This window comes from Orussus abietinus, unplaced genomic scaffold (genome assembly GCF_000612105.2).
Source record: "Orussus abietinus isolate OABI.00-Male unplaced genomic scaffold, Oabi_2.0 scaffold35, whole genome shotgun sequence".
Classification (NCBI taxonomy): domain Eukaryota; kingdom Metazoa; phylum Arthropoda; class Insecta; order Hymenoptera; family Orussidae; genus Orussus; species Orussus abietinus.
Genome location: NW_019394237.1, coordinates 794,116 through 805,563, shown reverse-complemented (window position 1 = coordinate 805,563; position 11,448 = coordinate 794,116). Strand labels below are relative to the sequence as shown.

At 48.7% G+C, this 11,448-nt stretch overlaps 1 protein-coding gene across 2 annotated transcripts in view; it reads right to left on the bottom strand.

Moving 5' to 3' along the window:
* Positions 1 to 877: 877 nt before the first annotated feature.
* The window catches only part of LOC105695099 (extracellular serine/threonine protein CG31145), a 57,874-nt gene continuing 47,303 nt past the window's right edge, over positions 878 to 11,448 (bottom strand). For both annotated transcript variants that reach the window (XM_023431757.1, XM_023431763.1), the window contains 4 exons: positions 7,364 to 7,456; positions 6,988 to 7,292; positions 6,600 to 6,873; positions 878 to 4,015 (listed from right to left, as the gene is read on the bottom strand). In XM_023431757.1, the coding sequence (XP_023287525.1) occupies positions 3,808 to 4,015; positions 6,600 to 6,873; positions 6,988 to 7,292; positions 7,364 to 7,456 (880 nt within the window). In that variant the 3' untranslated portion in view covers positions 878 to 3,807. The remainder of the gene's footprint in view (positions 4,016 to 6,599; positions 6,874 to 6,987; positions 7,293 to 7,363; positions 7,457 to 11,448) is intronic.

Genomic DNA, 11,448 nt, shown 5'->3' with positions numbered 1-11,448 from the left:
AAATGTCCCCTTAAGCGGGAGAGGAACGGCCAGGGACCAAAATGGCGGACCCAGAGACGGTCATCAAGGACGGCCGGGACGCGTCGTCCATAATAAATCCCGCAATTTGGAGCACTCTTAATCTCGCGGCTGTCTAATTAAAGCGAGGCCACTCTTCTGAATGTTTTATCCTCCCTCCACCGATGTCCGTCCCGGGGAGGCATCAATCTTTCAGGGTCCTCGAAAGAGAGGCCCTGGGCGCTCCGAATCCTCTTCCTCCCAGGGATCGGCGACCACGCGGATGCAAAGAACTCGATTCCCGAAATTCCTCCTCGAACTCCCTCCACCTGTTTGGCTTTTTAAGGTGAAGTGAAACACGTCGAGGAACTTGATCGACGTCGGTAAAACAGCTTTTTCTAAATACATACGTTCCCGACGTTGGTTTTTACATCGAAAGCTGTACCGAATTATATTGGGTATTGTACTAAATGGCATACTCCACCTGTCGTTTTCGTACAATAATTTGTTAAGATACTTTTTTATATATAATAATTCAAAAATCCAAGTTAAATAATTTCTTTTCAAAATCCAAACTTTGAATGTGTCAGGACAANAATAATAAATCGCCAATAAATCGCGACCCTTGCCGGGAAAATTCGCCCCCCCAAAACGGTTCGGGCTTTTCCAAATTAATGTTTATACAAAATTAGGCTCACCCACGACACACGCAGTCTGTGTGTACATAGTAATACCTTCCCACGCCTTTAACGATCGGAGTAAATATGCGCGTTTAATTAAAATTAAAGAAAAGGACAAGAAAAACAGAACGAAACAATGAGGAAATTAAGAAGTTAAGAACATTGCACGATTCCCTAGCTTTTGATTTTGCCCCTATTTCTTTTTTTTCTTTTTCTTTCTTCTTTTCCTTGCAAAGCGTCGTGTCCTCGATCGAAAAGTGCACGTTCTCGGAGGGTCAATCGATAGGAGGGTGCCCTTGATTTTCATCTAAAATTAAATCTCACGACGCAGCATCTTGTCCACTTATGAAAAATCCCGAGTGGACGGGAGAAGAAAAAAAGGAAATGTCCAATGACGGCGAAAACCCGCGAAAATAAATTGTGTACCTTAGACTTAAAGAGTAAAATATATTTCGCCGCCCCCCCTTCTTTTTTCTTTTTTTTCGAAAATGGAAAGAAAGAAAAAATAATAAAAATTTTAATTAATTTTACAAGACGAACCCATCGTAGGAACAAACTCACGTCACGTCTTGTTTCTTTTTAATCTTTAAGCGAGTACTATACGCAGCCTTAGAAAACAAACGAAATACCTATCTAAAAACAAAAAGGGGAAAAAATTAAAAAAAAAAAAGAGTAAAGAAAAGGGAGAAAGAAGCAGCATGCACTTTTCTCCCGTTCGCCCGGAAAATTCCCCGGGGAGCCGAAACTTTCTCGCTGACGAGATTTCCGTATTTTTCCTCCCTATTTTTTTAAACATCCCCGCTACGTTTTTTTTTTCCCTCATTGCTAATTAATACACCGAAGCAAAGGTCTAATTAAGGCCGCCCGAGGTAACTTCCGGGGAAAGTCTTCTGTAAAAATCTCTCACAACAGGCTGGGGCGCCTGAAAAAAAATAGTCAACAAATTATGAGATAATTCCCTAGGAGATAGCAGATCATATTCTGCAGGTTTCTTATCATTTTTCATCCTTTGTTACAAATTTCACCTTTCCTTACGCGAGAGCATTGTACACTGTACACCTTGTCTATACGTCTGTACAGTTCTATCCCCGAGATATATATATCCGTATATGTAAATGTATACCTATATGTACACAGCTCGTGTTGCAGTCCTCCACGTGACTTCCGACGAATTTACATAATTTACAAAGAATTTTTACGGAACTCGAGACCTCCTGATAAGCTGTAAAAAACCGAGAATTCCTCCCGGATTAACGTCCGATTTTATTGAAGAACGATACTCGTTAACCCTTTGAGGCACGGAATTTAAGAAAATAAAAAAGATCCCATGTTCCAAAGAAATTTTATTGTTAACGTTGTAAGGTAAAACACGCATTAAAAAGGTGGGACACTTTTGATACCACGTGCCTCAAAGAGTTAAGGGGTCAACACCTCATTAGGGTTTCCGAAATTGACGGAACTCCAAAGGGAAAAAAAAAAAGAAAAATGTCCCAGGAATTTTCGACGGCCCTATCGGATCGCTATCGAATGTTTAGACATTGTTAACAGGCACTCGTCACAGCCTCTCGGGTGTTTCGAAATCCAGCCTTGGCTGGGCCGCTGGCCAAAAGTCATGAATCACTTGGCAGCCCCAATAAGCCACGTTCGATTAATTTCCATTTAATCGACCACCTAATTCAATCTCCCGAAACACGAGCCGAGCGAGTCCCCCACTATTAAATCTCGCCTTCCGCGGAAGAGAAACAGGAAAAAGGGTGCTCGCCCTCCTCCGACGCCTGCGTCCCGACGGCCTCCTTTTCTCTGGCCAAGTGAACGAAATAAATCACCTGGCAAACGGGAGCAACAATCCGCCGACAGCCGTTTAGCGGCGATATCTCACGTCTCGATGCAAAGCATTCAGAAGTGTCCATAGAAGCCCAGAAGGATATGGACGTTTGCTGCGCGACAAATAGTACGTTAATCAGCGGATGGCGGCGCTGCGATCATCTCTTCGTCTCTCTCGATCTTACTAATAAATCAACTGGCAAACGGGAGCAACAATCCACCGACAATCGTTTAGCGCCCTGATTCCATATCTCCATGTCTCGATGCAAAGAATTAAGAAGTGTTTATAGTGCTGCTTGACAAATAGTACGCTAGCCAGCGAATGGCGGCGCTATGGTCATTTCTTCGTTTCTCTTGATCTTACTAATAAATCACCTGGCGAACGGGAGCAACAATCCGCCGATAACCGTTTAGCGCTCTGATTCAATATTTCCACGGTTCGATGCAAAGAATTAAGAAGTGTTTATAGTGCTGCTTGACAAATGGTACGTTAGCCAGCGAATGGCGGCGCTGCGATCATCTTTTCGTCTCTCTTGATCTTACTAATAAATCACCTGGCGAACGGGAGCAACAATCCGCCGATAACCGTTTAGCGCCCTGATTCAATATTTCCACGTTTCGATGCAAAAAACTCAGAAGTGTCCATAGTACTGCTTGACAAATGGTACGCTAGCCAGCGAATGGCGGCGCTGCGATCATCTCTCCGTCTCTCTTGATCTTACTAATAAATCACCTGGCAAACGGGAGCAACAATCCGCCGACAACCGTTTAGCGCCCTGATTCCATATCTCCATGTCTCGATGCAAAGAATTAAGAAGTGTCCATAGAAGCCCTAAAGGATATGGACGTTTGCTGCGCGACAAATAATACATTAGCCAGCCGATGGCGGCGCTGTGATCATCTCTTCGTCTCTCTTAATCTTATGGCGATATATAGCAAATTGCATTCTTCCTCTATCTCACCGCCAGTTTCCTTTCAATATGCATCTCTTTTCCTCTCGTATATAAAATACTAACACATGGGATCTCTTTTTTTACCCCCACTCCTGGTTTGTTAGTCAATTTTTAGAGCATCAAGCGCTGACATGGGATCTGGGCCTCTGTGGAACTTCTGAATTCTTTGCCCGAGGTCCGCTAATTCTCGCGAGCCGAGAGTCCTTATTCCCTAGGATGGACGCATGAAAAAAAAATAAGGTAAAATAAAATAAGGACACCTCGAGGAATTCCTCGCAACTCTCGATACTTATGCAGGGTGTCGGGAAGAGGTCCAGGAACATATGGCGAGCCGCTCAGAAGTCGTTCCTCGGCTAGGAGTTGCCGCTCCCGGCGCTGGCTTCCCTCGGGAGAGCGTCCTGCTGGAGGCTGCGGTCCACGCAGTCCCGGACGGCTTGGAGGATCAGGACCACCCGGCGATCCAGGGCGGCCAGGTGGGGTTCCCACAGGACAGGAGACACGGGGTCCTTCGCCATGCTCTCCTTCATGGCGGCGCTGAGACGCACGGGCCCGTTGTGGAATCTGCAAAAATAAAAAAATATCCCATCGCTTTATCTTTCTCCCCCTTGGAAAATTTCCCTCTTTCTTCGTACTTTCCATCGCGACTTCAGAGGGTATGAAAGGCGCCGAGAAATTAGATTTACATCGATTAAGTAAAATTCATCTATACCCTTTTTTGCGGCAATGCCGTTTTGAGTACTCAAGTGATAACATAAAGGACCCAGGACCCTGGAGGAGGAAAGGGTTGATTTAAATCACATTTAAACGAGAAGTTTATTAAAATCATTGCGATATTAACACATTCGCAACCGCTGACGTGAATTCACGTCTTTTTAAAATCAGCTGATTGCCGCCGACGTGAATCACGTCCATAACGATACACGATACAAGTTTGCGGCAACCAGTTTAAGAATTTCATTATTTTCCCCGGTACTCGGTATTAGAAACGAAAAAATTTACCGGTCGCGAGTGTGTTAAAAGGAAATCCTGATTTAAGGGAAGTCAGCGATTTTGGATTTTCTCGAAGAAATCAGGATTTCCATCGATCTTGCCAGGGTGAGTTTATTCAATCATACGAGAGGAAGAAAGGGGGATTCCTATCGAGGCCAACGGAGGGAGTATCTGGAATAATTAGCCAGGTAGAGTTGACGAGCACCTGTCAAGGGGAGAGGATAGGAGGACAATCGGAGCAGTGATCACGCGGATGCGACGACGAAGCGTCGCATCCGTCGTCTCTGACGAGCTCGACGTCGGTGACTGACGTCGCCGGTGCCTGGAGGGGTGGTGGAGGAAATACCTGGAAAATCGTAGAAAATCCTGGAACCGAGCTCGCTCCTCGGGGCCGTGAACTATTCGACGTGGCGTGTCGAAGGACACCGAGGAAGCCGCTAAGAGCCAATAAGAGGACCTGGGGCTCGCCCTCGAGGGCGATGAATAAAGTATCGCGTTAAATAGATACGAAGTGGGCGAATCGACGAGTCGGACCGACGCGCCTCCACCTAGAGAGGTACTCCACCAGGGCGAGCACTATGGTGGCTCCACTCGAGAGAGAGAAAACCCGGGACCACACTTACGCGGGGGCGGCTTCGATTCCCTCCACCCCCGGCGTAGATTTTTGCACCCCTTCGCCTTCCCTTCCTCTCTTACAAGGAAGGTGCCCCAGGTCGATCCCTCCAGTTTCATTTCTTTTATAATATGTTATAGAAGACTAAAAACTAAAGGACACGTATTTTTTTTTATCTGCCATTAAACACCTTAAGGGGGTGAAACCACCATCCACAGTAAGGCATGTCAAGGGGCGATTTTTTTTCACCCATAAGAACATAATATTTTTTAACCAATCCACCTGGAAAAGCTTTCTCATAACGAGAAATGAAAAATATAATTTTCTCAATGAAGAAAATGATGCACTGAGGAAAAGAAAAATATTCATCGAACCAGGGAAGAACAATTCCAGACTATTATAAAACTATTCTATATAATTAGTACCGAAGGAATATATTTTTAACCCCTTAAGGGGATGTCAAAGTGGCATCCGAAAGCTCAATCGTTCATAAAACTGGGTGTCTTAAATCGTTTCATACTTCAAAACATGAATATGGAGACCCCTAAGGTAGGTCCTGAAACTCGGGAAATTTCATTTCTTTATAAACTATTTTTAAAACACCTATAAACAAATTTGAGAAGAATTGAAATTTCATGAGTTTCAGGACCTTCCTTATAGTCTCCCTATTCACGTTGTAAAGTTTCAAGCTATTCGGTAAATCGAGTTGGGAGAAAAGTTTTATAAACAAAACCTTTTCGACGCCACTTTCCCATCACCTTAAGTAAAAATGACAAGTGTCGTCCACATACATTTTCTGTGCCGAATTCGACATTGACAGGTTATTTTATCAATCTATTTTGTCCCTAATGAAATACACTCGATATATTTTTAAATATATTCATTAAAATTAACTAGTCCGCACCCGTTAATTTGAAATTAAATCTTAAGACAAAGGGTTAAACAAAGAATATCGGCTCGAAAAAGTTGGGACCATTCTAAGGAAACGTTCCATCCGATTTATTGGATTTGATTTCAGTAAAATCATTATTCTTTGGGTGGATAGATTTTTTTTTCCCTCAGGGCGGGGAAGAGGGTCTTGAGAGGAACGGGTTAGAGGGGCAATTATCGCGTCTCATCTCGCCAGGATGTCGCGTTAGGTGTGAGCGGCCTCTTCGCGGTGTACCGCGGATGCGACCACCTGCACCCCCGGGTCACGTCATCCCCTGGGAGTGCCCTGTCGCGGGTAATCTCACGACCGACCACGAGATGTCCTAGCAGGATACCCTGGAATATGTCGGCTGCATCCTGACTCCACGGTTCCAGGACTCGTGACTACGTTACGTCAGCTAATAAACTAGGATACCGTCCGGGATCACCACAGAGATCCACTTAGAAGCGTCTGGAGGAGCGACGTCCTCCCTAGGTGTCCCTTAAATTATTAGTTTGTCCCATAAGTTCCTTCCCTTTTTTCATAGGACATGAATACACGATGCGGAAGGAGCTTATGGGACACCCTAATAAATCGGATCGAACTAATCATTAGGGTGATGGGCCACTCACTTGAGCAGCGTGGCCAGGGTGGACTGCCTGATCATGCAGCACTGGAGGAGCGGGGCCAGGATGGACGTTTCGTCGTGGAAGGGCCTGCCAAACCCGCGACCGTGGTCCAGGTGGAGGGTGAAGGTGTCGTTCCCGAAGATGGTGAAGGTCTCGTAATGGTGGCGGTCCATGTTGCCGGTCAGGAAGTCGAACACCGCCATGTCCATCAGGTCGAGGAGCCTGCGACCCTCGTCGTAAGGTGGGATCTCCTTAACCAGGGAGCAGTAATCGGAGTCTGCGAGTATATAAGAAGAAAAGAAAAGAGAAAATCAAGCTCCCAGTCTCGTTCCCAAGGTCCTACCGGGTTTCGTCCAGGAAAAAGAGGGATGGACGGAGAAGCAGGACCCACCTTGCTCCCACTGGGCCTTTCTGCGCTTGTGGTAGCTCCTCCTCCATGGGTGCCTCCATACCTTCCTGCGACCCAGCTCCTTCCCCGGGAGGAACGCCGCGAAGCTGCCCTCCAGGTTGTCGGGACTCCCGCAGATCGCGTGGGCGGTGTCGCAGTAGTAGCTGCACTTCCCGTGGAAGCAGAGGTTCCCGACGGGGCTGACGAAGAAGGTCTTCAGGAGCTCCCCATCGGCGATCCGGTAGATCTCCGTGGTCATGTTGAGGACCCTGCCGGTGGTGGGCATAGCTCTCCTGAAGCCGAGGAGCCTGGAACGGATGTCAACCCTTCATCCCGAGGATTCCGCGGCCCTGAAAATTCTCATAGTCCCCGTACTCACCTGTCCAGGTGGAAGGCCGCGATCTCGGCAGTGTGGCGCTCGAAGTCGGTGAAGTAAAAATGGTTCGGCAGGGTCTGCTGCTCCCGTGGAAACCTGCCAGAAGAGGGTGGAAAAAAAAAAGGAGCGGCCTTAGTAGCTCCTAGGTGGTCGATCGAGGCTCCACTTCCGAGTCCTTAGGCCCTATCGAGGAATTCCCTGCGTAACTGCCCCCTTATATCATCCCGGATTTGCCTCCGGGGATTTAAGGCCCCGTTAAACCCGGACTCTCCTCCCCGGAGGAAAAAAAAAATAGGAGAGCCTCCTCTATCCCGTCGGAGGAATTTCCAAGGAGAAGGAAAAGCCGCAGGACCTCCGGACCCCGGAAAAAAAATCCAGGGGCCCGGGGCTCCTTTTTCAAAGGGATTCCCTTCCTCGGGTGAAATTCTCCCGGGCGATTCCCGCGAATGAGAAGCCTTTCCTAGGGATTCTGAATCACCCCCTGCACCGTGGGGGGTCTCGAGGAGCCGGAGAATATAAAATAGTAAAGCCTAATACGAAATCCCGAGTTTTATCGGTCCCAGGACGTCGAACCGGGAAAAGGAAACGGCCTCGTACGTGTCCCACCCCCCCCTCGCCGTGTACAGGGAAAGTACGGGAAGGAGAAAGAAAGTGAGATACGGAGTCTGGAGGGAGAAAAAGGACCGGCAAGGGTGAGAACGCGAGAAGGCGGAAAAAGGAGCGAGACACCGCGAGGTCCTGCAGGACTCGGTCTGAAATATTTACTCAATAAGGCCTCGAGTCGGTGTCGCGCCCGGCGGGCATTAGGGGTTTATGGACCACCCTGTACAGCGTACATAGGCATACGCGCACGTACGTGTACCTACTGTCAGGGCACAATGACTGTCCGAGGTGATGGCACATTCATCACTCCCCGCTGACGGGAAAACCCTGGCCGGCCCTTGCCGAGTGGGAAGGCAGACGTCATCCCGAAAAGATAAATCGCCAGTTGTTACGTCTCGACCGCTGATAGAGAATTCCCGGATTTCCCTCTTTTTCCCCATTTTTCAAGGTATCCGCCAGGGGAGGAAAAAAAAAAATAGGAAAAACCCCGTCCATTAGCGCGGTCGGGACGTCTCCGAAAAGAACTGTCAGGCGAAGTCCATCGAGGATCCGAAAATACACCGAGGTCCTAATCTAATGAAAATTCCCCGGAAAATCGGGGGAAAACGGAACGACGTACCGAGATTGGACCGCGGAAAAAGAAAGAAAAGCCGCGGAAAAGCGTCAACGGAGGAAGAGAAACGCGATCTCCCTCTCGATCCGTCCATCGAGGAAACTCGAGGAAAGGGAGGCGAATTAGGCAATTCGAAAGACCGAAAAAAAAAGAAAAAGAGAGAAGAAAAAATGAGAAAATTCCCCGATTCCCGGTGGACTGAAGAAAAATAAACGGGGGGGGAAATGGGGGAAGTAGGTAGAACAAATTAAAACACTTTCGAGACTCCGAGAAAGTTTCACGGGGAGGACCGCTCGCGGGGCGAGAAGGACAAGGGAAGGTAATGGAAAGATAAGGGGGCAGAACCAAGGGGAGTAATATCATCTTCAATAATCCGGAAGAAAAGAGGGGGACGCCGCGGCGTTCCTTATTGCGCCCCCTCCCACTGGGGGGGGAGGTTCCGGGTTTGAAAGTTCCGGGGGCCGAAAGCTTTGGGACAAGTGGCGGCGATGCCATTGTCGCGTGAGGAGGGGGGCCGTGGGGGGTCTGAAACACGCGAGGGGGGCTTAAACTCGTAATAAGTTCGGCAATAAGTTCCCCGAGGAGGGGGGGCTAGTTTCGCCCGGGAACGGAACACGTCCGAGATTGCCGGGACGATTCCGCCCCCGTTTCTTCGTTAAACGGCCGCTGCGGAATTCTGCCGTCCGGATGAAATTCAGCTCTTTATGCCGGCTCCGAAAAATCCACCCGAAAATTCCATACCCCCACCCCCAGGATGTTTGAGGATTCTTCCATGGTAGGTACTCCTCGGGGGGTAAGTTTAATCGTATGGCTCGTTTGATAAGGAGAATCTCCGAGGCTTGATTGCCGGGAGGAATCGAGCAAACCGTGCTCTCGAGTTAACCCCCCGGTGTACCGAGATCAAACAGAGCGAGTCGGGGGCGCGAGGGGATTTATCCGGCACTAAGTTACCCGGTTTTTGGGGTTAAAGGGTTAACGTAACGCCCCCTTGGCGGAAAATTAAGGGAGGGGGATCCTCCGGATGCGGAATAGGAGACTCGCGGGCGGACGGAGGACCTGGGGATATAAACCGGAAAGTCCTTCCCAAGAAGTTGCCGGGACGGGGCCTGCGGCACTCCTGGGAGGCTTTGCTCTGGGGGGAAAATAAATCCGATTTCGAGGGGGAAACGAGGAAACTACCTCCCCCCTCACTCACCCCTTGGACGTCGCGCCAAAAAATGAGTTCCCTTCCCGCCTCGGCCTTTCCAATTATCTCCCGCCATTGTCGGCGCGATCAATTAGCGTTTTTCCACCTCGAGGCTTGGTCGAATCGTTGGGGTAGGTTAGGGGCCGAAAATCGACGCGCGGCGGGGGGAGTTCCCCTCGCGGGAGTACACGACGCCAGGTACGCGCCGGGTATGTACACGGTGTGTACTCTGCGTAATCACCCTCCGAGGGCGGAACCACGTGCCGATACCCCGAGATAAAAAATTTCATCGAACCATAGAAATGCCTCTTTGAATGTTACCGAAGATAAATATCTCGTTAATTCGAAGAACCATTAATTTGCCTGAAATAAGCTAAAATAAATTGTATGCAACGTTTCCCCGGAATTATCACGATTTGAGTCATCAAATTATTTTCGTAATGTACAAAATACTTTTTAGGTTCAATGACATTATTTTTCTCGGCGTACGTAGGTGTTCGTAATCAAAGGGGTTAAAAGCCAGAGGCAACTCGCCGACCCCCCGCGACGCTCCTCGAGTCAGAGGCCATTTTCCTTAGAGGGAGGTCAGTTAAATGAAATTAAGGCCGTTTTCCTTGGAGGGAAGTTGGTTAAATGAAATTACTTTCGGAATGTACAAAATACTTTTTTGGTTCAATGACATTGTTTTTCTCAGTGTACGTAGGTGTCTGTAATCAAAGGGGTTAAAAGCTAGAGGCAACTCGCGGACCCCCCGCGACGGTCCTCGCGCCAAAAACCGTTTCCCTCGAAGGGAGGTCGGTTAAATGAAATTATTTTCGGAACGTACAAAATACTTTTTTGGCGCAATGACATTGATTATAGACACCTACGTGCACTGAGAAAAACAAACGGGTTAAAAGCCAGAGGCAACTCGCGGACCCCCCGCGACGGTCCTCGCGCCAAAAACCGTTTCCCTCGAAGGGAGTTCGGTTAAATGAAATTATTTTCGGAACGTACAAAATACTTTTTTGGCTCAATGACATTGATTATAGACACCTACGTGCGCTGAGAAAAACAAAGGGGTTAAAAGCCAGAAGCAACTCGCCGAACCCCCGAGACGGTCCTCACGACAAAAGCCGTTTCCCTCGAAGGGAGTTCGGTTAAATGAAATTATTTTCGGAACGTACAAAATACTTTTTTGGCTCAATGACATTGATTATAGACACCTACGTGTATTGAGAAAAACAAAGGGGTTAAAAGCCAGAGGCACCTCGCGGACCCCCCGCCACGCTCCTCGCGACAAGGGCCGTTTTCCTCGGAGGGAGGTCGTTTAAATCACGGGGAAAGCTCGCCGGAGGGGTATCTTCGTTTCCTCCCTTCCGTAGGAAAAATTCGGAAGAAGAGGTCGCTCCTCTCAAGACCGGGGGCACTCTCGGGGTCGAGGGGCGGCGGGGGCGGCGAGCGCAATTGCATAAGTGCCTCGTGCCGTGAGACCCACTCGAGCCGGCCTTGCGTCGTCCCGCCACTCAATTATCATTGTCCGCCCCAAGTAGATGATACGTCACATCCGCCATTCCTCGAATTCCATCCGAGTGGGCCGACGAGCCCTCGAGGTCCGCTGATCTCGCAAAGACTCTCGCTCGACTTCTGACGGGAGGACCCCCCGCGAGGCGGCTCGCACTCCTGCACGCGCGAGCCCGAGGGATC